The sequence below is a fragment of the Eschrichtius robustus genome, chromosome 19 (genome assembly GCF_028021215.1).
Source record: "Eschrichtius robustus isolate mEscRob2 chromosome 19, mEscRob2.pri, whole genome shotgun sequence".
Classification (NCBI taxonomy): domain Eukaryota; kingdom Metazoa; phylum Chordata; class Mammalia; order Artiodactyla; family Eschrichtiidae; genus Eschrichtius; species Eschrichtius robustus.
In genome coordinates this window covers 59338259-59364166 of record NC_090842.1, presented here as the reverse complement: position 1 = coordinate 59364166, position 25908 = coordinate 59338259, and the positions used below count along the sequence as shown (strand labels likewise).

The 25908-nt window shown below is 45.4% G+C and overlaps 2 protein-coding genes across 2 annotated transcripts in view; both read left to right on the top strand.

The window, feature by feature from the left end:
• The window catches only part of ZNF229 (zinc finger protein 229), an 18382-nt gene extending 10457 nt beyond the window's left edge, over positions 1 to 7925 (top strand). The window contains 5 exon segments of the mRNA XM_068527233.1: positions 3278 to 3332; positions 3335 to 3415; positions 5096 to 6064; positions 6067 to 6913; positions 6915 to 7925. Of these exon segments, the coding sequence (XP_068383334.1) occupies positions 3278 to 3332; positions 3335 to 3415; positions 5096 to 6064; positions 6067 to 6913; positions 6915 to 7338 (2376 nt within the window). The 3' untranslated portion in view covers positions 7339 to 7925.
• ZNF285 (zinc finger protein 285) lies at positions 3685 to 25908 on the top strand. Its single transcript, XM_068527232.1, is given in 6 exon segments — positions 3685 to 3759; positions 17647 to 17704; positions 21950 to 22094; positions 24116 to 24855; positions 24857 to 25221; positions 25224 to 25908. Coding segments are annotated over 4 exon segments (1614 nt in total). The 5' UTR covers positions 3685 to 3759; positions 17647 to 17704; positions 21950 to 22040; the 3' UTR covers positions 25679 to 25908.

Here is a 25908-nt window from a genome sequence, read left to right as displayed (position 1 = left end):
TGGTCCACATCTGTTTAATTGCCAAACTGACCACGTCTGGCCCAAGCTTCCTCCCACCTCTAGTCTTAGATCGATCTAGGATTCTGGCTGGAAGTGTACTCTGCTGATGACGCTCCTTCTCCAAACTGGGAATATGGGTTCCTCCAGTCTGTGCTCCTCTGATCTCATTTGGGCGGCAGGATAGCATGGTGGTTACAGCGTGGTGAGTCAGGCTGCCCAAGCTCAGTCCTGACTTGACACTTACTAGGTGTATGTTCTTGGAGAAATAATATTCAACTCTCTGAGTCCCCATTTTTCTCATCTGTGAAAAGGGAGAGCTATAGTAACTATCTTGTGAGTAGTTACTGACCTAACCAAGATAATAGAGTGTTTCCGACATTCCAGAAAGTTCTCACTTTTGGTGAGTTCTGAGACAATTAAATGAGATAAGGCATATAAAAATACTTAGTCTAGGGTCTTCCCTGGCGGTACAGTGGTTAAGACTCCGTGCTACTAATGCAGGGGGTGCAGGTTCGATCCCTGGTCAGGGAACTAAGATCCCACATGCTGCACAGCGTGGCCAAAAAAACCCCAAAACCAAAAAACAGCAACAAAAAAATACTTAGTCTAGTACCCACGTTATAGTAGGTGAGTTATAAATATAAGGTATTGATATTATCTGCTTTGTATCTTCTCTTTTTCCTTTTTAATAATTAAGTTGTGATTGATATACAATGTTATATTAGTTTCAGGTGTACAACCTAGTACTCGATATTTTTATATGTTATGGAATGATCAATAAGACCACAATAAGACCGGTTACCATCCATCACCATAAAGAGTTGTTACAGTGTTACTGACTGTATTCCTTGTATGTACATTACATCCCCTTGACTTATTTCATAGCTGGAAGTTTCTTCTCATTTTCTTGTCCCCTGGTAACACTCATCTTGGCTTTTCTAAGGACAGTTGTTAAAGTATAGTCTCTCTGGAACAAGGCTCTGTGTGTTAAGGTTCTAGCTCTGTCTCTTACAAGCTGTGTGTCCTTGGCCAAGTTGCTTCACCTCCTGGATCGGAGTCTCCAAGACTACCCCGTGTTCAGAGATTTCTCCAGGACTCAAGGGGCTCAGTGTAGTTAAACAGTGATAAGTCTTAGCCATGAGTGGGACTATATACTGAGTCCTTCTAGCGAATCATAGAACTTGGAGGTGGCCCTGGGGACTGCCAACACAAGCCTCATGAATGCCGGGCTGTGTCTTTCTTCCTCATCTCTCTGATTCCTGGGACCTAATACTGTTTTATAGGAACTGAATAATTCTTGAGTGTGTTGACCTGTGTGCACTAAACCTTACTACAGCTACCTTGCCTTAATATTTTCTTATTAAAAATATATCCTTGAATTTTTTAAAAAAGTGAAATAGGAATCACAACTCACTCTTACCTTGTAATACCTTGTCACGGGTATTCCAGGGACAGGCTGAAGGGAAAGTATCATTCTCAAAGCCCTCCTGTACAATTGTCTCCCTCTTAAGAAAGCATGTCACAGTCTAACTGAAGTCCGTGACGATAATATAGTTGATTACTACATTTCAAAATTTACAACGGCCATTTTTTTTTCTCACTGGATGGACCAAAGCAATTCTCTTAAAAAACCTGGGCTTCTCTCTATATATAATTCTTCCACAAGGAAGGTGAATATCTTGCCATTTGCAGCAACATGGATGGACCTCGAGCACATTATGCTAAGTGAGATAAGTGAGAAAGAGAAAGAAAAGTACCATATGATGTCACTTATATGTGGAATCTAAAAAAGTCAATCTCGTAAAAAAACAGAATGGTAGTTACCAGGGGATGGGGGAGTGGGGTGATAATATTGATGTTGTTTAAGGGTATAAACTTGCAACTGGTGTAAATAAACCATAGAGATCTAACGTACAGTATAATTAATATAGACAACAATATTGTGCTACAATCATCAAACTTGCTAAAAGACTAAAACTGACTTAGCCCAGTCAGTAAAAAGAAAGGATAAGTATGTAATGTGATAGAGGTGCTAAATATAGCTACCCTGGAAATCATATTACAATATATAAATGTATTGAATTAATGCTTTGTACACCTTAAATTTACACAATGTTATATGTCAAATATATTCAATTAAAAAAATAAAGTACTTAAATGATTAAAAAAAAAACAAAACCCTGGGCCACAGTTCATAACTAAGGATGATACAGTATGACTTTATTTTTATTTATTTATTTATTTAAATTTTATTTTATTTATTTTTGGCTGCGTTGGGTCTTCGTTGCTGCGCGGGGGCTTTTCTCTAGTTGCAGCGAGTGGGGGCTGCTCTTCGTTGCGGTGTGCGGGCTTCTCATTGCAGTGGCTTCTCTTGTTGCGGAGCACAGGCCCTAGAGCACGCAGGCTTCAGTAGTTGCAGTGCATGGGCTCAGTAGTTGTGGTGCGTGGGCTCTAGGGAACGCGGGCTTCAACAGTTGTGGCGTGCCGGCTTCAGTAGTTGTGGCTTGTGGGCTCTAGAGCGCAGGCTCAGTAGTTGTGGCTCACGGGCTTAGTTGCTCTGTGGCATGTGGGATCTTCCTGGACCAGGGCTTGAACCCGCGTCCCCTGCATTGGCAGGCGGATTCTTAACCACTACGCCACCAGGGAAGTCCCACAGTATGATTTTAAATCCCATAGTTCGAACCGCTGCTCTAGAGGTCTCCTCTGCACAGGGCGATGGTTGCTTTAACACACATTGGTTGCTTCTGTCAAGTGCTGGCAAGGAAGCCCCTAAAAGGTGTGTGTGTGCAGCGGGTGGGGGGCTATGGCAGCAAAGGGCAGGATTTGCCCAACAGCTGATGGAGGGGTGAGGGGCTGGTGGGGGAAAAACAGCCATTCTGGCAGAGAAGGTGATTTGGGGACGTGTGCAGACACAGCCATGTTAAAATTAGGCACCGTTGGAGCTATAAGTTGTCACAGTCTTTTTGGAGGACAAGTCGATCATCTGCCAGTTAGAGTCAAATTGTAAAATGCGCAGACCCTGTGATGCAGCCATTCCATTTCTAGGAAGTGGCCCTCAGAAGTGCTCACACTGAGCAAAGGATGTTTGCTTTAACTCTTTGGATAACCATGGAAGATCAGTTGCTTAGAATCGAAATTATTGGCACCAAACGTTTAAAAAACTGGATTTGACTCATCACCCTGAACAATTTCCTGCTCTCCTGTCTACTTTTCTTCGTGATGCCAAGTTTACCTTTCATTCAGTGGGTGTTGGTGCTCATGGTGCTTCACATTCTAGGAGCCATTGACCTTCAAGGACGTGACCGTGGTCTTCATGGAGGAGGAGCTGGGGCTGTGGACTCCACCCAGAGGAAGCTGTACCGAGACGTGATGCTGGAGAACTTCCGGAACCTGCTCTCAGTGGGTGAGAGGAACCTCTAAGCAATTGAAACTTAACTTACTGGTGTGCTCTTGTTCCCTGGAGAGAGGCTATTTTTGGGTCTTGGAATGCAGGTTACATCCTTTTTATATAGAAATGTTATAGCAGTTTCATTTAACTAGTCCTGAATCTTTTCCTTGTCTGTCCTTCAAATGCCCGGAAATCATGGGATTAAGGCTGCATTTTCCAATTATTTTATATACCTCAAAAACGAGCCTTAGCCTTGCATTTTCTTGCGATTTCAGGGCAACAACTTTTCAAGCCTGATAAGCTGTCCCATTTGGAACAAGGCAAAGAGACTTGGGTGACAGAGAGTGAAACTCCAAGAGAGGCACCTCCAGGTGAGAACCATGGAGTCTAGAGTCCTGGCCAGGCAGTGAGGGGTGAGCTGGCCATGCAGCAGCCGTCCCCCACCCTTGGTCTTGCCTGTGGATACGGCAGGTACTGTAGTAGGTGATTGTTGTGCGACCTCATTTCTGTTACTCAGTCCCGACCCTCTCATGCTTCCTTCATGCTTTGCAGAGAGTGATATACCCAGAGGGAGTGAGGGGGTCTCCGGACTTCCTTCCCTCTGATAGAAAGAGACTGGCAGTGTAAGACAAGCAAGCCGGTAGCAGAGAGACTGTTCCAGCAGGTTGACAATCCTCTGATGGATTTCTCACTTAACTCCAGTATCCTACAAGTTCGTGGCTATAAACAGGTTCATGTTACCTCAGCCTTAAAAGATAAAAACGATAGCCAATAAAGAATATCAGAAAGTGTGGACACATCTTTCAAATCACGTGGAGCTCTGTGGTAAATACGACAGTTGGCTGGCTCGCCAGCAGTGACGGGAATACACGGAGATTTTTATGTCTCCAGACCTTGTCCATAGCCCCTGGATTCCTGTTGAATATGCTCACAGAAGACACCGGCACAGATGGAGCACTTCGGAGGATTTGGGGCTTTGTTCCCTTTCCAAGTTCAGCTCACACATCCCAGCATCACAGTTACCCTGGGAGGTAGTGTGGTGAGAGTGCCCACAAGCGTGGGCTCTAAAATCAGGCTTGTATGATGGCATCCCAGCTCCGCACTTCCTCGTGCACGACGGACTAACTTAACTAGCCTACTTACCCTCTCTGTGCCTGGGTTTCCTCCTCTGTAAAATGAAGACATTGATGGTTCCTACCTCCATGTTATTCTGAGGGTTAAATAAGTTAATATGTGTACCTCTTTGGCACATAGGAAGTGTTATAAGAGCATTCGATATTGTTGTTGTTGTTATCAACAACAGCATTATCAAGTAAAGAAGTAAATTTTTGCGTGTGTAAAATACCCTCCAGAATTTCTTTTTTGCTTGGCAGCTCTATGATGAGACAGAGTCTGTAGCTAATAGGATCATATTCACATTTAGCCTTTGCTGTAGACCTGAAACTAACACAACAGTGTCAATCAACTATACTCCAATAAAAATTTAAAAAAAGAAAAACTTAAAAAAACTAAAAACAACAACAAAAAACCATTTAGCTTCAAAGCTTATTAATAGGAGCCTCTTCCTTTTTTCAGACACAGAATGAAGCACCACGATAGTTATGATACATAAAGCAGAATTTTTCTCTAGGCCGTTATCAGTCCAAGTCTGAAAGCCTGATATCCCTGAGCCAGTCTTGTACTTGTTCTCACAAGTTGCCTTTAACTCCATAGGAGACAAGGATGAAAAGGACATGGAGTATATTCAAGAAAAGGAATTAAGATTGCTTTTGCACAGAGAGCTCTCCTACTGGAAAATCTTGGAACAGGTGGCTGGTGAATTAACTCAGAATCAAGACCATAGAGTAAATCTTCAAGGGATGGATTTCCAGTTCTCAGAAGATGCTTCTCTCTGTCAAGCGGGGAAAGGAGCATCTACTCAGGGTTCTCAGATGGAAAATTTGGTAGACAGTCTTCAAGGGGATGGGTCCAGCAATTTAGAAAATCAAGAGTTTCCAGCCTGCAAAGCTGTGACACCTGTCTCCATTCAAGAATCTTGGATAAAAGCCTTTGTGAATGAGCCATGGAATGTTCAGGAAAGGTGTAAAAAAGTCGACATGGAAAGTACAATATATAAATGTGACTGGGGTGATTATGGCTTCAGGATATCATGTGGTCATGATGACCACAGAAAACCTGAAAGAGGGAAACCACGTAACTGTGATAAATGTAGAGAAAACTGCATTAAAAAGTCAGTACTTCAACACCCTAACTCCAGAGAGAACGGCTTTAAAAGAAATGAACGTGGAAATGGCCTCAGGGATGAATCAAACCTTCCCACTCAGCCAAGGGCGCCCTTGAAAGAGAAAGCCTATAAATATCAAGAGTTTGCTAAGAGCTTGAGGCCAGGTGCCTGTCTGGAGAGACCTCAAAGAATCCCCACAGGACACAAATCCTTTAAAAATACCGAGCACGGTCGGGTCTTCAGGCAGAACACACACCTTCACAGCCTCCCCGGGGCCCACGCAGGAGACGTGCCCTATGGATGCGATGTCTGTGGCAAGGGGTTCAGGTATAAATCAGTCCTTCTCATTCACCAGGGAGTGCACACGGGAGAGAAACCTTATAAATGCGAGGTGGGCGGCAAGGCCTTCGGGCGAAGCTCCAACCTGCTTGTCCATCACCGGGTCCCCACCGGGAGAAACCGTATAAATGCAGCAAGTGCAGGAAAGGCTTCAGCTACAGCTCGGTGCTTCAGGTCCATCAGAGGCTGCACACGGGGGAGAAGCCCTACACATGCAGCGAGCGTGGCAGAGGATTCTATGCTAAGTCCACCTTACGTAAGCATCAGCATGTCCACCTGGGGGAGAAGCCCCATAGCTGTGTCAAATGCCGGAAGGGATTCAGTTGTAGCTTGCATCTCAGCAGTCATCAGAAAACGCACCCAGGAGAGAAACCCTACCAGTGTGACCAGTGCGACAAGGGTTTCAGTCACAACTCGCACCTCCAGGCTCACCAGAGGGTTCACGCGGGTCAGCGCCTCTACGAGTGTGATGTGTGTGGGAAGAGCTTCAGCTACAGCTCGGGGCTTCTCACACATCAGAGACTGCATACAAGAGAGAAGCCCTACAGATGCAAGTGTGGGAAAGGCTTCAGCTGAAGCTCAGACCTTCACGTCCATCAGAGGGTCCACACGGGAGAGAAGCCCTACAGATGCACCAAGTGTGGGAAAGGCTTCCAGCAGAATTCAGACAGTCACCAGAGGGTCCACACGGGGGAGAGGCCCTACATCTATGACGTGTGTGGGAAGGGCTTCATTTACAGCTCTGACCTCCTCATCCTTCAGAAGGTCCACACGGGAGAGAAACCCTGTAAATGCACCGAGTGCAGCAAAGGCTTCAGTTACAGCTCAGGACTTCTCATCCACCACAGGGTCCACACGGACGAGAGACCATACCGATGCAAAGAGTGCGGAAAGGGCTTCAGATGCACCTCGAGCCTCCACAAACATCAATGAGTCCACACAGGCAAGAAGCCCTACACGTGTTGAGTGGGGCAAGAGATTCAGCTATGGTTCCAACCTTCTCACCCACCAGACACTGCACATGGGAGAGAAGCCCTACGCTTGTTACGAATGTGGAAAGGGCTTCCGGTACGGCTCAGGTCTCCTCAGTCATAAGAGAGTGCACACTGGAGAGAAACCCTATAGATGTGATGTGTGTGGGAAGGGCTACAGTCAGAGCTCACATCTCCAAGGCCATCAGAGGGTCCACACTAGCGAGAAGCCCTATAAATGCAAGGAGTGTGGGAAGGGCTTTGGTCGAAGCTCCTGTCTCCATGTCCATCAGAGGGTCCACACTGGAGAGAAGCCCTACAAGCGTGCAGAGTGTGGGAAAGGCTTCAGTTATAGCTCAGGTCTGCAAAATCACCAGAGGGCGCATTTAAGCGAGGAACCTTACAAGGAGACCTGAGTTGAGGTCTCCCGTCAGAACTCAGAACTTTACATTCATCTCAGCACCAAGGCAAGGGACAAACGTCATGGACGTGATGTGTAGGGAGGTCTGCAGGAGAGACTGACCTTTTCATAGCAGCTGGTCTGTCTAGGAAGGGAAAATCTGAAAGTTTGGTAAATAGGGAAAACACTTCAGTCACAAACTTCAGTCTTTTTTTTTTTAATTTATTAATTTATTTTTGGCTGCGTTGGGTCTTCGTTGCTGTGCGCAGGCTTTCTCTAGTTGTGGCGAGCGGGGGCTACTCTTCGTTGCGATGCGAGGGCTTCTCATTGCAGTGGCTTCTCTTGTTGCGGAGCACAGGCTCTAGGCGCGCAGGCTTCACTAGTTGTGGCACATGGGCTTCAGTAGTTGTGGCTCGCAGGCCCTAGAGCGCAAGCTCAGTAGTTGTGGCGCACAGGCTTAGTTGTTCTGTGGCATGTGGGATCTTCCCGGACCAGGGCTCGAACCCGTGTCCCCTGCATTGGCAGGCGGATTCTTAACCACTACGCCACCAAGGAAGCCCCACTTTTACATATTTTACTTTATAACAAAGAGTATATATCAATTTTATAGCAACAGTAAAGCTATTTTTTAAAAATTAGTCTGCTGGAACAATCCCTTATAGTCAAGGATCCATGTTATAATCTCTATAATTTTTTTTTCTTTTTCTACTGTTCACTTAGCACCCAGTACCAGATACAAGTTATACAAATGAACTGTGAAATTTGTGATTTAGATACTTTCAGAGGCTACATCATTTTTGCTGGCTGGTAGGAGATGAGGTGGCCTGGATAATTGGGAGGACCCGTTTGGCACTTCTGTTCTACATTCTGGCCCTCTGGGACCCGTGAGCCCACAAGCTTGGCTTCATAGAGGACGGCGCACCATGACTCCAATCTGACTTCTGCATCTGGGTGACTCAGGAAACCTGAGACTTGGCCTGTGCTGAGTTCCTTTCTGCTATCTACGGCTGCAAGAAAAAGAATCTAAGTTATAGGCATACGTCAAAGATATTGCAGGTTTGATTCCAAACCACTGCTATACGCGAATATTGCAAGAAAAGCAAGTTACACGAATTTTTTGGTTTCCCAGTGTATGTTTACACTACACCGTAGTCTGTTAAGTATGCAATAGCATTATGTCTAAAAAACAACTTAATTTAAAAATACTTTATTCCTGGGGAATTCCCTGGCAGTCCAGTGGCTAGGACTCAGCACTTTCACTGCCGTGGGCCTGATCCCTAGTTGGGGAACTAAGATCCTGCAAGCCACGTGGCATGGCCTAAATAAATAAATAAATAACAAAAGTATTTTATTGCTAAAAAATGCTAACCATCATCTGAGCCTTCAGTGAGTTGTAATCTTTTTGCAACAGTTAACGCCAAAGATCACTGATCACAATAAAAGGATTTAAAAAAACAAAAGAAAAAAAAAAGATCACTGATCACCCTGACAAATACAGCAATAATGACAAAGTTTGAAGTACTGTGAGAATTACCAAAGTGTGACACAGAGACACGAAGTGAGCAAATGATGTTGAAAAAATGGCGCCAATAGACTTGCTTGACACAGGCTTGCCACAGACTTTCAGTTTGTCATAAAAACACATTATCTGTGGAGTGCAGTAAAATGAGGTGTGCCTGCACTTTAGAAGGTGATAAGTACCAAGAAGGGAAAGGTAAAGTGGGGTAAGGCAGATGGTGAAGTGCCAGGGGCTGTTGCAGTTTTAAATAGGAATGTCATAGTAGACCTCACTGAGAGTAACATTTGAGCAAAGAATAAAGAAGGTGGAGCAAACTTTGTGGCCACCAAGGAAAAGAACATACCAGCAGAGGGAACAGTGATCAGGTTTGACAGCACAAAGCCCAGTGTGGTTGGACCAGAATGGGCAAGTGAGGAAGTAGTGGAAGATGAGGTCAAAGAGGAGAGGCTAAAAGAGAATAAATGAACTCAAATGTGGAGGATCTACATATTTATCACAAATATCACTGAGGCATATTAAAGAAAACATCCTCCTCCCCATCTGATAAAAAAAAGACTGTTAGGATCTGCCAAAATGAAGGCTGACTATCATGTCTGTGGCAGATTTTACTAGATTTTTTTTTTTAATCAGAGAAACTGAAATGTCAAGACATCAAATGACAAGAGACAGGCCGAAAGCACTGTTCTCTTTATGTGCCCCAAGTTGCAATGTCAAGCTATAGTTGAATATTTTCCCTCCAACTCCTGCCAATCACCAACTGTCTAATCTAGGATTAGAGCTGACACAGATTGTTCTCATCCATTTTTGTTTGTTTTTGTTTTTGGCTCTTTCCCTACAGGCCAGAATTATAGGCTCTAATGTAATCCTATTCAATTTTAGGGCCCAATTCAATTAATCCCAATTCAAATTTAGGGCATCAGAAAGGACGTCTTCTGTAATAGAAATCTTAAACTGAGAGAAAGCATTAAGCCCCAACAAGGGAGACTTCTCAAAGAGAATCTGAAAACTTTACAAGTTTTCGTAATTTGTTGAAATTGGTCTCTTTAAAGAGAACCCCAGACTCAGTACTATTCCCCTGATAAAGGACAGCAGCTACTTACTAGTTACTTCTTCCTGCTTCTCCAAAGGGGGAAATTACAGGGTTATGTCAGGTCTTAAGCATGGAAGATTTTCCAGAGTCCCCTTCAATAGAAACAACCCGTGAAAAAAGAAAGTAAATTTTAATTGAAAAGTTACGTGTTTATAAAACTAAAGGATATGTCTTCAAAATAAGAACCTATGAAGATTTTCACTAAAATGCAAGTGCTCATTTCCAGGTGTTAAGATATTGACTCTTACCTCTCCTTTTTTTATCATGGGTAGAGAGAGGTTTTTTAAAATTATTATGAACATTTCACTGTTATTTTATCGGTATTGTGATTGTTACTATTATTTTAGAAAAATAAAGTCCGGGTGGACCCAGCGGCACCGTGAACCCCCGGGCAACCGGGCGCGGACGTAGGTGCCGCGCAGGGGATTCTGGGGGTTGTAGTCCGCAGGCTACCTTGCGCATGCGCCATGGTTCCTGAGGGGGGGCTTGGGCGACCTATTTTGGGGTGCTGAGGTGCGTGCGGCCCGGACCGCGCCCCCTTCCGAGGTATCACTGGGCATGGGGGTGGGGAGGTGGGAAGCTGTAACCGGCCCTATCGACTGGAATAGGAGGAGTTGGAAGCGGGGACGGGTGACCGATAAAAGGGCCTTTTCGGCGGGGCGGGGTGGTGAGGGGCTCCGGCCCGGCCTCCCTGAGGTGCAGTCGGGAGAGCTTGGGCTCGTTTGCGATGATTGATTCAGGTGGTTCCCCTGCAGGCTGCTGGGTCATGGCTTGGGATGTGCATCCCTGGGTCAGGCTTGGTGTCCGTCTTGGCACATGCATCTCGACCCAGACCGGGGACCGGGGGCATTGGCTCAGGTTTTGGAGATGCTGGTTTTCGGCCATGAGCCCCTGACTGGGGAGAGGAATTGACTCAAGCAGTTCGTCTCCGATATGGGGGACGGCTTGGGCTGTTCATTCCTCACTTAGGCGGGGGGCGATTTTGGCTCAGCACGCCTAGATTCTTGGAGTCTTGGATTCTGAGCGCTAGGTTTGGGTTTGGCAGCTCTGACTCCAGCGGGGCATTCTTTTTTTATGAGTTTTTTTTTTAATGTATTTATTTATTTATTCATTTTTGGCTGTGTTGGGTCTTCGTTTCTGTGCGAGGGCTCTCTCTAGTTGTGGCAAGCGGGGGCCACTCTTCATCGCGGTGCGCGGGCCTCTCACTATCGCGGCCTCTCGTTGCGGAGCACAGGCTCCAGACGCGCAGGCTCAGCAGCTGCGGCCCACGGGCCCAGCTGCTCCGCGGCATGTGGGATCTTCCCAGACCAGGGCTCGAACCCGTGTCCCCTGCATTAGCAGGCAGATTCTCAACCACTGCGCCACCAGGGAAGCCCCAGCGGGGCATTCTTGACTTTAGGGCGGAAGTTCTGGCCTCTGGAAATAGGGGGGCAGCTGAGACTGTACATCCCTTCTCTACGGGGATAAATCTGGAGTATGTCTCTGAATACAGTTTGAAAAGAACTGCCCCAAATTATTAACCCCATCCTCACCTCGCATGCTATGAGCCAGGGAGTGCAATCTTTGGGGATTGTGACACATAGTAAATTGTTAAATTGCAGTCAACAAATTTGAACACTGCCTCTACATTTGATAAAATTAGAGAATTACTGTTAATTTTTGAAGTGTAATATTAGCATTTTTAAAATGATTTCATATCTTTCAATGGTACTTAATGAAATATTTATGGACGAAATAATATGATGTCAGGGATTTGCTTCAAAATAATATGTGAGGGCTTCCCTGGTGGCGCAGTGGGTAAGAATCTGCCTGCCAATGCAGGGGACACGGGTTCAAGCCCTGGTCGGGGAAGATCCCACATGCCGCGGAGCAACTAAGCCCATGCGCCGCAACTACTGAGCTTGCGCTCTAGAGCCCGCGAGCCACAACTACTGAAGCCCGCACTCCACAACTACTGAAGTCCGCGTGCCTAGAGCCCATGCTCCACAACAAGAGAAGCCACCGCAATGAGAAGCCCTCTCACCGCAATGAAAAGTAGCTCCTGCTTGCCGCAGCTAGAGAAAGTCCACGCGCAGCAACGAAGACCCAATGCAGCCAAAAATAGATAAATAAATGAATTTATTAAAAATAAATAAATAAAAAGGAAATGATCTAGTTAAAAATTAATAATAATAATATGTGAGTATGTGGGGAACCGGTAGAGGTGTAGTTGAAACGAAAGTGACCACGTGTTAATACTTTTTTAAGCCAAGTGATTGGTACCTGAGGGTTCATTATGCTATTCTGCCTGCCTTGTGTGTGTTAGAAATTTCCGTAATTAAATATTTTGGAAACAATTTTCCAGTTAACTAACTAGGAAGTGCCTGAAGCATAGGAAGTTTCCATTTTCCTCTTAGTTACACATAGTAGATGGGGCCAGACCTTGGGGATTCCCCCTCAGATTAGACCCCTATGCCCTGAGAGTCACTGTGAGCTCCAAGGTGCAGTCAGAGCTTCAGGCCTTTCAATAAAATTCTGTAGTTTTCGTCCTTAATGAAACTGATTCATAGGTCGTTCATGTCTTTTGTCTCTTGCAAATGGGATAATTTTTTTCTTCTATCTCTGTAAGTATAGGTGTGTTTTTCAACATCTCAAACCTAATATTTCCAAAACTGAGCTCCTGATTTTCAAAACCTGCCCCTTCTATAGTCTTCCCCATCTCTGTAAACGGCAACTCCATCCTCCCAGTCACTGAGGCCAAGGCTTTCTCTCCTGTCTTTCTTTTCCAGCCCACATGCAAGCCATCAGCAGATCCCGTTGACCAGATCATCAGTATAAATGCAGGACCCAAACATTTCTCACTCCCTCCGCCTCTACAGCCCTGATCCAAGGCACCGTCATTCCTGGCTGGGATTTTGTGAAAACCTCCTAACTAGTCTTCCTGCTCCTCCTCTTGCCATTGGTAGTCCATTCTTAACAGCAGCCAGCGTGATCCTGTTAACACCCAAGTTAAATCATGTCACTCTGTTCAAAATCCTCCCCGTTGCTTCTAACTAATGAGACTAACAGCCCACATCCTTCAAGTGACCTTACACCATCTACCCCCTGGCTCTCATTTACCTGTATTTCATCTCCTCTTGCTCATTCCCTCACTCCACTTTAGGCATGTGCCATGAATGCTGCCACCTCAGGGTCTTTGCACTTGCTGTTTCCTCTGTCTAGAACATTCTCTACAGATACTTGCATTGCTCACTCCCTTACTTACTTATTCCCTTATCTTTACTCACATATCACCTCAGTGAGCCCTTTCCTGACCACCCTGTTTCACTCCCCATCCCCCTTCCCCCCCCCCTTTTTTTTTTTTTGCTCCATAGCACTGACCACTGCGGTATCTTCAGCGTCCAGATCACTGCCTGGCACCCAGTAGGTACTTAATAAATATGCGTTGCACGAGGGAATGCAGTCCCTGACCTCTCTGAGCTTAGAGCCAAAAGCAGAAGATAATTAAGCCACTACAATATAGTGGTATGGTAGGAGACGTGGTACCTGCCGTGGTCTGAATGTTTGTGTCCCCCTCAAATTCATATGTTGAAATCCTAAGGGCCAGAGTGATGGTATTAAGAGGTATGGCTTTGGAAGGTGATTAGGTCCTGAGGTCAGAGCCCTCATGAATGAGATTCATGCCTTTCTAAAAGAGGCCTGAGAGAGCTCCCTTGCCCCTTCTGCCATGTGAAGATACAACAAGAAGTCTGCGACCTGGAAGGAGGTCCTCACCCCGATCTTGGAATTCCAGCCTCCAGGACTGTGAGAAGTAAATTTCTGTTGTTTATAAGCCACACAGTCTGTTGTAGTGGCTGGAACAGACTAACACAGTATCTAATGTAGTAGGGGTTATCAAGGAAGGCTTCCTGGAGGAAGTAACATTGAAACTGAGACCTGAAAGAAAATAATAATAATAATAACAACAACACAGTGTTCAGACTCTTTAACATGACATCCAAGATTCTTCGGGATTTGGCCGCTGGTGATGTTTCCGGCACCATCCTAGCCACCCTGCCCTGTTGTGATTTTCTGTGTTCCTGTCTGTACCCAGTGCTTCCTGTCTCTGATTGGACCACAGTATTTCCCATATCTGTTCTCTTGCCCACACTGCCACTGTGGCCCTCTATCCTTTCCCTTCCTTGTCAGTTTGGCAGATGCCTACTGTTTCTTCAGACATGAGCTACAGCTCCACTGTCATCTCTCTAAAGCCTTCCCTGACTGCCTGGACCCCTCTCAGGGAGTGTTGGGTTCCTATTTCCCTGTGTCTTTCTTCGATTTTGTGGAGTGTCTGTTGCAGCCCTTCTCACATTCCCGTGAATGAATTGGCTCACTTCTGTACCCCCTACTTTGCCTCCCCTTTAGATCAAGGACTCAATCTTACTTTTATAGCTGCAGCTCTTAGCTCACAGCCCAGTGCACAATAGCCAGCACTTACTGACTCCTCACTCTATGTGAGGCAATGTTCTGACCACTTTACATGTGATAACTTATCAAATTCCCAAAACCACACTATGAAATAGGTCCTCTTAATATCCTTTCTCGTGCAGATGCAGGAACTGAGGCACCACAGCCAATGAATGACAAGGCCAAGCTTCGAGGCCCACAACCAGTGAATGACAAAGCCAAGCCTGGAACACAGGCAGTCTGGTTTCAGAGTCTACTGTCTCAACAGCCAGGCTCTGCTGCCTTTTCTCATAGTCAAATATGAGCAGTTTTCCTTGCACTTTTGATCTCACAATCTGACCTCTTCAGTCTAAAAATTAAGTTTGGCCAAGGTCCAGACTTCCCCATTCGTTCACTTATTTGGCACCTGTTGCATGCTAAACTTGCCACATGTACATGAATAATACAATCTCTATTCATACGGAGCACATGTTACAGGAGAGGAAGCAAAAAGTAACCAGAAAACTTGCAGTACAGTGTGAAAAGTGTTAACAATGGATGTCTGTACAAGATCCTGTGGTCTGACTGTAGTAGAATGATCCCCTTGGGTGGGGTATATGAGAAGGTCATTAGAAAAGACCTTCCCTAGTCCCATAGTTCACAGTCACTTGAACCTAGCCAGTAATAGGCTTTGTCCTGTGCACAAGCCGTGTCTCACTAGTCTTAGGTTTTTGAATGGGCTTTCTGAGGTTAGGACTGCAGTATACAGTTGTGCAGGTTGGGTACTGCGCAAAGAGACCACATCTAAAGTGTGCTATTCATGTTAAGGAATACATGCGCACACACACACACAGTTTTTCAGCAGGTAGCAATAAAAGTGTCTTGTTTTAACAAAATCAGTGTATTATAGTAATTTTCCAACAGGTGGAAGAAAAGGATCTTGAGGAAGGGGTGTGTTTTCCTAATTTGTCCAAAGGCAAATAAGAGTGGATAAGGGACTGCCCTGTCTGCAGTCCTGCCACAGGCCTAAGGGCTGAAAGTGATTTCATAGAGTCCTTTGGCTCAGAGAGTCACAGATCACAGATCTACAACTCTGACTTGATCACATGACATTGACCCTCCCACACACAGAGGAAATGGTCTTTATCCTGGTCCCCAGATGATTCCACGTGGTTGCTAGGTACATCTGGAAGAGTTCAGTTTAGTCTCTCTCCTCAGTTCTGCAGCCTTTCTTTCTTTTTCTTTTTCTTTTTTTAAAAAAATATTTATTTATATATTTGGCTGAGCCGGGTCTTCGTTGTGGTATGCGGAATCTTCGTTGCAGCATGCGGACTCTTAGTTGCAGCATGCATACGGGATCTAGTTCCCTGACCAGGGTTCGATCCTGGGCCCCCTGCATTGGGAATGCAGAGCCTTACCCACTGGACCACCAGGGAAGTCCCAGGGGCTTATATTTCTAATTGTATTTCTGGGCAGCTGCAGTTCCAAATTCAGCTGCAGCTTGCCCTCTAGGTCCTCTCTGCATCAAGAGGTTGCTATGGGCACCTGGTCTCCTTCCTGCTGCAGTAACTCAGATCAGAGTGATGATCGGATTAAGTGAATGAGAGGCATTGGTGGGGGGAGAGTGTGTGGGCTCTGGCAGGTGAGGAAAAGCAAGGGTCTTGAGGCATCATGTGCCATATTATCTTTGGTTTTCTAGCTCAGGATCCACTCCCCACCTTTCCACCCTGCTCTCTGCCCTGAGAGGCCGCCATTGCCCTCTGGCCTGGCTTGTCTTTGGCCAATGGGCAGTCACAACAGGAGAATTTGGAGAGAGGGAGACGAGTGAGTTGGAGTATGTAATCCCTCGATTCTCTCTCTGCTGGGTTGTCACAGGTTGGCTGCACTTCTCAACAAAAAGTTACAGCTCCTCATATACTAAGAAGGAAATACAATAATAGTGTACTAATGACTTGGTTGTGAAGAAAATGTCACAGTCACAGTAATATGAAAACTGAATATAACCAGAAACAATGTAGATGCCCTTCAAAGGTGAACAGTTATACAGAGTGTGGTACATACATAGCATGGAATATGACTCAGCAATTAAAAAAGAACAAACTATGGATACACACAACAATCTGGATGACCCTCCAAAGAATTATGCCAAGTGACAAACAGCAATCCCAAAAGTGCACATGCTGCATGTTTCCATTTATATAACATTCCTTTTTTTCCATTTTATTATTATTTATTTTATTTACTTATTTTTGGCTGCATTGGGTCTTTGCTGCTGCGCGCGGGCTTTCTCTAGTTGCAGTGAGCAGGGGCTACTCTTTGCTGCGGTGCGTGGGCTTCTCATTGTGGTGGCTTCTCTTGTTGCAGAGCATGGGCTCTAGGCGCCAGGGCTTCAGGAGTTGTGGCTCACGGGCTTAGTTGCTCCGCAGCACGTGGGATCTTCCCGGACCAGGGCTCGAACCTGTGTCCCCTGCACTGGCAGGTGGATTCTTAACCACTGCGCCACCAGGGAAGCCCTATATAACATTCTTGGAATGAAAAAAGTATAGAAATAGAGAACAGATTAATGGTTGCCAGTTGCCAGAGAGGGGAGGGCTGAAGGGAAGGGGGGGTGATTATAAAAGGGCAACATGATAAATCCTTTTGGTGATGGAAATGTTCTGTACCTCGTTTGTATCATTGTCAATATCCCGGTACTATGGTTTTGCAAGATGCTACCACTGAAGGAAACAGGATAAAGGATACATGGGATCTCTCAGTATTATTGCTTATAATTGTATGTGAATCTACAATTATCTCAAAATAAAAAGTTTACTTAAAAAAACTGAACCCTGGGACTTCCCTGGCGGTCCAGTGGTTAAGATTCCGCACTTCCGCTGCAGGGGGCGCAGGTTCTATCCCTGGTCGGGGAACTAAGATCCTGCATGCCAAACAAAACAACAAACAAACAAAAAAGAGAGCAGAAGAAGCCGCCTGTCACCTTAGATCTCTCTCCAAGTGAGCGATTCCGGAGCCTCTTTTCCAGAGTCATTAGGATGTAGGTGATGTCAGTACATTCACACGTCTGAGAAAAGGAAAAAGAATGTGTCAGTTTTGACCCAAAAGCTTGAGGAGAGAGACAGGAGTTACACAAGGGTCTGGGATGTGGGGGGATGGCGTGAGGAGGTGGGAATTCGGTCTGGTGAGAGTGAGAAGAGAGGAAAAGATATCTTGGCAGAGAAGAATGTGTGAGAAAATTTTCCAGATCAGAAGGAACCAATATTCATTCACAACTTGTCAAACCCTTGGTCTCATGGATTCTTTCTTCTTGGCAGTTCTGCCTTCTCTGGCTCCTGCCCGTTCTAAGAGGAAGGCAGTATGATTAAGCTCCAGGTAAGTTTAAGTTTCCTTTCTTTCTCTTAAATGCCATGTCCATTGGATATCTCTATTTTCCAAAAGGAAGTCAGCAATTTTTGAGTGACTCCTATGGTAGGCACTTTACCTTGTTTATGACAGCTGGGAGAGGTAGTGGCATTATTCCCTTTGGAGAAATGAAGAAACAGGCTCAGGAAGGTCAAGATGTCTGGTTCAGAGCTGCTCCAAGTGCAGTTTGCACACCAGTGCCAGTCGATGAGCTGCTTGTCCCTGGTCCACAAGAGATAAGTACAGAAATACAGAAATCAGGAGTAAGCGTTGAGAAGCTTTTATAGCGATTTGGTATTGCCACAGCATCTGAGTGCACAATCAGTATACATGACTACACTCTGAGTAGTAAGATTTGAATGGATATATAACAATCTGGGTTCAACCAGCTAAGCAGAACCAGTAGGAGATAAATATTAAAAGATTTATTATGGGAGGGGTGGGGGAGGGAAGGATTGGGAGTTTGGGATTAGCAGATGCAAACTATTATACATAGAATGGATAAACAACAAGGTCCTATTGTATAGCACAGGGAACTATATATATTCAATATCCTGTGATAAACCATAATGGAAAAGAATATGAAAAAGACTGTATATATATGTATAACTGAATCACTTTGCTGTACAACAGAAATTTACACAACATTGTAAATCAACTATACTTCCGTAAAATAAAAAATTTTAAAGATTTTTAAAATAAATTTTTTATAATTTATTTTCCCTGCAGTTCAATTTTTATTATTATTATTATTTTTATTTATTATTTTTTGGCTGCGTTGGGTCTTCGTTGCTGCACGCAGCCTTCCTCTAGTTGCGGCGAGCGGGGGCTACTCTTCGTTGCGGTGCGCAGGCTTCTCATTGCAGTGGCTTCTCTTGTTGTGAAGCACGGGCTGTATGCGTGCAGGCTCAGTAGTTGTGGCGCACGGGCTTAGTTGCTCCGTGGCATGTGGGATCTTCCGAGACCAGGGGTTGAACCCGTGTCCCCTGCATTGGCAGGCGGATTCATAACCGCTGCGCCGCGAGGGAAGTCCCTAAAATAAATTTATTTATTTTTATTTATTATTTTTTTGCTGCGTTGGGTCTTCGTTCTGTGCACGGGCTTTCTCTAGTTGCTGAGAGCAGGGGCTACTCTTCATGGCGGTGCATGTGCTTCTCATTGAGAATGGCTTCTCTTGCAGAGCACGGGCTCAAGCACATGGGCTTTAGTAGTTGTGGCTCGCGGGGCTCTAGAGCGCAGGCTCAGTAGTTGTGGCGCACGGGCTTCGTTACTCCGTGGCATGTGAGATCTTCCTGGACTAGGGCTCGAACCCGTGTCCCCTGCATTGGCAGGCGGATTCTTAACCATTGCACCACTAGGGAAGTCCCCAGCCTTAACTTCTTGAAGAGGGCTACAGGAAGGAGGAAGGAATGATTATGTCTCCTAGAAGCAGAACCTTGCCTGAGTAGGACTTAGCATCCTTCTTTCTGCCATAGCATCTCTTTCCTCAGTGAAGAAGATGTTTCTGCGCCACCAGGGAAGTCCCTAAAGATTTATTATAAAGAATTAGCTTATGCGATTGTGGGGGCTGGGAAAGTCAGAAATCTACAGGGCAGCCGGTTAGGAAGGTCAAGGCTGGAACTCTTGACCCAGTGAAGCTGCTGTCTGCGGGTGAAAGTTCTCCTTCTCTCAGGGAAGCCTTACCTCTGCTCTTTTTTTTTCTTTTTTTTTTTAAATTTTATTTATTTATTTATTTATGGCTGTGTTGGGTCTTCGTTTCTGTGCGAGGGCTTTCTCTAGTTGCGGCAAGCGGGGGCCACTCTTCATCGCGGTGCGCGGGCCTCTCACTGTCGCGGCCTCTCTTGTTGGGGAGCACAGGCTCCAGACGCGCAGGCTCAGCAATTGTGGCTCACGGGCCTAGTTGCTCCGCGGCATGTGGGATCTTCCCAGACCAGGGGTCGAACCCATGTCCCCTGCATTGGCAGGCAGATTCTCAACCACTGCGCCACCAGGGAAGCCCAGCTCTGCTCTTAAGGCCTTTCAGCAGATTGAAGCAGCCCCCGGCCCGCCCAGATTATGTAGAGTAACCTCCTTAGAGTCAACTGATTATGGACTTTAATCACATCTACAGAATATCTGCACAGCAGCACCTCGATTAGAGTTCGATTCAGTAACTGGGGACTGTAGTCTAGCCAAGCTGATACATCAAAAAGACCATCGTGGGGTGGAGGCAAGGATTTTTTAAAATCATGAGCAATGTTTTAATTATGAAAATACACAAAAAGAGAAAATAGTATATAGTATATAGTTATATGTGAATCTCCATATATAACACCTGTTATGCAGTTTCAACAATTAACATTTTGCCACATTTGCTTAATCTTTTTTCTCACTTTTCTTTATTCTTTCCCAAAGCATTTTCAGAGAATTTTAAAGACTAATGCAGGTAGCATGTTATTTCATACTGTACTGTTTTTTTTTCTGAGTTTATCACTTTCTTAAAGTGACTTACTATATGCAGCTAAAATAAACAAGCTCACACTTTCACCCTTTGCCAGGAAAACATCTTGCCCAAGTTCACAAATTCATTAGGTTACACTTTCCATCTTCTAAGTTACTGCCAGCAAGAGTTTTACAAAACGTTGCATGGCTACATCACTCAGGTTACCATTTTCCCAACCTCTTCTAATAGTTTCCTCAGCTATTGCAGCCTGGCCCCAAAGCCAATGCCATATGTATTTATTTGGTGCACTCTGCTTGTGGTAACAGTTTTTGTGTCTATTAGCTCGGTTGTGTTGGACAATGGCAGAGGGGCAAGAGAGTAAGCAGAAATATGCAAGACCCCTTAAGGCCTAAGCTTAGAATTGGAACAAGTCATGTGGCCAAATCCAAAATCAAGGGGCAAGGAAATACACTCAGGTCTTTTAGTGGAATTGGAGAGCATGAGAGAGAATATTTCTCAATAGCAATCTAATTGACCACACACTCCTGTATATTCCAGCATGTATTTCTAAAAACAGAAATGGACTAATGAGAGTATCAATAAATTTTTGCTATTGTCTAATACCCAGACAATAATCAAATTTCCCTGATTATCTCAAAAATGCTTCTTTTTGGTGTCCTTCAGTGCGTTTCTCTTTCCACAGTATCTCCTGTAGGTGCAAGCATTCAAGCTGTTACAAGGGTACTTCATAGATGGTGCTGGGTGCTAAGGAAAAGATTTTAAAATTTTTGCATTCATGTTTATTGATTTATACATTTATTTTATTAATATTTTTGGACTGTCCTTGTGCCGGAACCCTATAGCAATCTCTGCATAGGCTCCCAGCAAGGGATCCACCCAGCTGCAAGGGTGGCCAGGAAATGGGTATTTTGTTTTCCCAGACTCTATAGTTGAGGCTATGGAGGGAGAAGGTGGGTAGGCTGGGCGAGCCCTCATTCTTAACCCCTTCTCCCTACAGTGTCTGTGCCACGTGGGCTGTAGGACATCAGTACGTATTTCCTGGCTCACCACCTCCAACTCCATTCCCTCCCCTAACCTTGCAGAATCCCTCTAGCGCCCCCCAGCTCCAGAGCCTAACTGAGAGCCAGTTGTCAGATTAGAAATGTGATTTGTGGGGCTTCCCTGGTGGCGCAGTGGTTAAGAGTCCGCCTGCCAATGCAGGGGACGCGGGTTCGAGCCCTGGTCCGGGAAGATCCCACATGCCGCGGAGCAACTAAGTCCGTGTGCCACAACTACTGAGCCTGTGCTCTGGAGCCTGTGAGCCACAACTACTGAGCCCAAGTGCCACAACTACTGAAGCCTGGGCGCCTAGAGCCCGTGCTCCGCAACAAGAGAAGCCACCACAATGAGAAGCCCATGCACCACAATGAAGAGTAGCCCCCAATCTCTGCAACTAGAGAAAGCCTGCACACAGCAACAAAGACTCAACGCAGCCAAAAATAAATTAATTAATTAAAAAAAAAAAAGAAAGAAATGTGATTTGCAGAGCCCCAGCTCCAGCATTAGAAAGTGTGGTTTAAAAGTGAGGGTTTGGGGAATCCCCTGGTGGCCCAGTGGTTAGGACTCCATGCTTTCACTGCCGTGGCCCCGGGTTCAATCCCTGGTCAGGGAACTAAGAGGGTTTGGAGCAAGAAGACCACAACTTAATGACTGGCACAAAAGCTTCCAACGTGGCTCTTCTTCCAGGGGTCATTTGTGCAGATGATGAATGTGGCATGTGCTTGACGTTTTAGGAAACTGACCTTCAAGGATGTGGCTGTGGTCTTCACCGAGGAAGAGCTTGTGCTATTGGACTCCACCCAGATAAACCTGTACCAAGACGTGATGCTGGAGAACTTCAGAAACCTGGTCTCTGTGGGTGAGAACAGCGACCTCCCTGTAAGTAAGCATCAAACCACTGGTCCTGTTTTCTCAAGTGGTCAGCTTCACACCAGATAGAATATTCCAGTTGGAGCACAAAGGGAAACTTTGGCCACCAGAGAGAAATCTCCTAAGAGATGCACGTGCAGGTGGGAACCTGCAGTTAATGAGTTTTAGCAGATAACTGTGAACAGGTGGTCCCCTGTAAGGTGTTGGTGAGGAGCCCTTGTCAACCCTGCGCCCCCTGCCCTGTGGGCATCTGATGCAGTTGGCAAGCCTACCCTGACCTCCTCACACGTTTAGGCTCTCATTCTCTCCTCATATTTCTCAGAGTGAGATTGAGAAAATTCACACATTACCAAGGCCTTGGTCCCTTGGTTGCCTCTAGAGCAAAACCAATGTTTTGGACAAACTAGTGTTAAAGGAACCAAATTAGGATCTGGTTGGTAGTCAGTGCAATATAAGTGTCTGCTGATTTGCTTCCTTGCTGATCAATATCTAACCTAATTTCAATTTCTCAGAGCCCCATATACAGATATGTATTACCTCAGTTTAGTTTATGAGATTGTTGCTATCATTGGCCCCCTTTTACCAAGGAAACAACTGAGGCACAGAGTGGGTAAGTAACTTGCCCAGGGTCACCCAGCTTGTCAGAGGAACTAGGATTTGAACCTTCCCAATCTGGCTGTAGACCCTGTGCTTGTAATAACCAGGTGACACTAAGTACCACTATGTCCATAGATTATAAACAGGGCTCCTTGGGCTAAATCTGCAAGGTGCAACCCCATTGGTGAGTCCTGAAATCAAGTGACCATGTCATAACTAGCGGTTTTTGAAAAGCAAAATAGATTAATGGACTAGAACACAAAAGGATTTATCAGAGTACATTGCACCTGGTAAGGTCAGTCTCAGCTGATAAAACTATTTTATGGTATGTGTCTACGTGTAGGTACTGGGTCACAGTGTAAATGCTTTTCTTACTATGGGTACAGTCAAAACAGGTGGAAAACTGCTGCTTTAAACCTGTTTCCCTTTTCTCTGACACCACCTTATGAACCAGTCACTCAATAAAACGACTCAGAAAATTACCTTGAACCAGAAGCAGTGTCCAGCTGGTTTTAACCGTGGTTTTTGTGACATTTTGAAGCCTATTTTTGGGTGCCAAGGGTGTGACCATCCTCTTCTGCCTCAAACCCCTGTTTCTTATGACCCTTTAGTACAATCTTGCTTCCCTGGGTGCCAGGCCATTGACAGTTTCATGCTGCCAATTCTCATAGCCATGGCTGTTTGAGATTCTGCAGTAACCTCAAAGGGGAGAAGTTGAGGAATTGGATGGCAGGATTTTGGTGGACTTTGTCTCTTCATGAAGCCAGGGAACCTCAGGAAAGATAAAAAGGATGGCTCATATTTCACAATGTTATCCCCGTTTCAATCCCCACTGCAGCTGTAGGCCCACCCTGTACAGTTGTGAAGGTTGTACACAAACATACATGATAGTTCTATCCCATATAACAGTGATGTAAAGGAAGGGACATGGTTAGGAGATAGGACTTGTTACTTGTTTCTGCAACCTTTTACAGGATCCTGGAAGGTCCCTGTGATCGTTTGTGCCTCTCACCATGTCCAGAACTCCATTATTATGTATATTACATGAATCATATGGGAGCCTTCCCCATGCCTTCTGTAGCAAAATGATTAAAGGCTTTTTATCAACTACTCTTATAGCCGAGAGGTGAATTTCTTCCTTTATAAACTGTTTCCAAGATTTCTTTTGATTTCCCTTCAATACCTGGTTTTTAATTAGCAGCTCACAGATTAGAATTACTGGGTTTCTAATTGTTTCCTATATGACTAGGAACCAGTGGCAACTTCTCATCCCATCCTACTTCATTTCCTCAAAGCCTTTGGATAGATGATCTACTTGTTCACTTAGCCAAATTCTCTTTCTCCTCGTAGGAGACAGGATTAAAAACAACATTTCGAACCTTCAGGAAAAAGGGTTGAGTTACCTCTCACCAGAAGTGTTCTACTTTTGGCAGATTTGGAAACGAAGGATCAGTGAATTGAGTGTGAGTCAGGATTATGTCATGAGTCTTCAAGGAGATTGTCCCCAATATTTCGAAGGAGATGTTTCCCTCTGTGAAGAGTGGGCAGGAGTGTCTGAAAATGAAAGGTATGTAATAAATGCCATTAATTTAGAAAATCAAGACATCACAGCTTGGAAAGGCCTGACACAGGTCCTTACCCCGGAATCTTGGAAGAAAGCCAACATAATTGATCGAGCCTGAGAATTCTCAGGGAAAGTATACAAGAGAATTCATATGGAAGAGAAATTGGATGGATGTGCTCAGTGTGATGGCAGCTTCTTTCAGACCTCACGTGATGGTAATGATTTCCAAGAATGTAAAGGAGAGGAACTTTACAGATACACCGCCTGTAGGAAACACTTGGTTATGAAGTCAACAGTCAAACATGGTCACGTGGTCTATGCAGTGCGGCAACCTTTCAGGTGTAATAACTATAGAATGGGTTTCATAGATGATGCAAAAGCTCATGTTCATCACAGCGCTCACACAGGAGAAAAATCTTATAAATATGACCAGTGTGGAAAGGACTTTAGTCAGAGCTCAGGACTTACTGTTCACTATAACACCCATTCAGGGGAGAAAACTTGTGAGGGTCAGGAGTGGGCTAAGGGCTGCAAACAGAGCTCAGACCTTCCCAGGAATCAGAAAGGCCCCTTGGGAGACAAACCCTATAAAGGCATCGAATGTGGCAAAGCGCAGTTCTTCTCTTCACAACCATCACCGAGTCCACACGGGGGAGATGCCTTACACGCGTGATGTGTATGGGAAGGGGTTCAGGTTCAGGTCGCTTCTGTGTATCCACCAGGGAGTCCACACAGGGAAAAGGCCCTATATATGCACAGAGTGTGGGAAGGGCTTCGATCAGAGCTCCAGCCTTCTTGTCCATCAGAGGGTCCACACTGGAGAGAAACTCTACAAATGCAGCAAGTGCGGCAAATGCTTCAGCTCCAGCTCCGTCCTCCAAGTCCACTGGAGGCTGCACGTGGGGGAGCAGCCTTACAGATGTGGCAAGTGTGGAAAGGGCTTCAGCCAAAGCACACACCTGCACATTCACCAGAGGTCCACACGGGGGAGAAACCCTACAAATGCGACGTGTGCAGGAAGGCTTTCGCCTACAGCTCGTTTCTGCACACTCACCGGAGAGTTCACACGGGAGTAAAGCCGTACACATGCCAAGTGTGCGGTAAGGGCTTCAGTTACAACTCCTATTTTCACTTACATCAGAGAGACCACACCCGAGAGAAACCGCGTAAATGTGATGAGTGTGGGAAGGGCTTCATTCGGAACTCCGATGTTCACGTTCATCTCAGAGTCCGCACAGGAGAGAGGCTCTGTAAGTGTAAGGAATGCGGGAAGGGCTTCCGTCGTAACTCTTATCCTCTTGCCCGTCAGACAGCACATAGGGATGAGATGGACTATGCATGTCATGAGCATGGCAAGGCTCAGGAAATATGTAGCTCAGACCTTCTTACTCAGCCAAGCCTGCACAAGAGAACAGAAACATTAGAAATGTAGTCAGTCTGTGTTCAATCAGGAAAACAGAAGCCACTTATGTGTTCCAGATGACAGAGGCTTACTCAGACATTGGGAGGGCCGGGGGGAGCAAAGGACAGGGACAAGACCACCCATGATGTCAGCTGGCAGCACTGAAGCACGTGGTTCTTAAGGGCACTCCAGGAAAACCACTGTGGCTCTCAACACCTTCCTTGAAGCTCTCATCAACTGCCATCTGCTGTTGTGGCAAA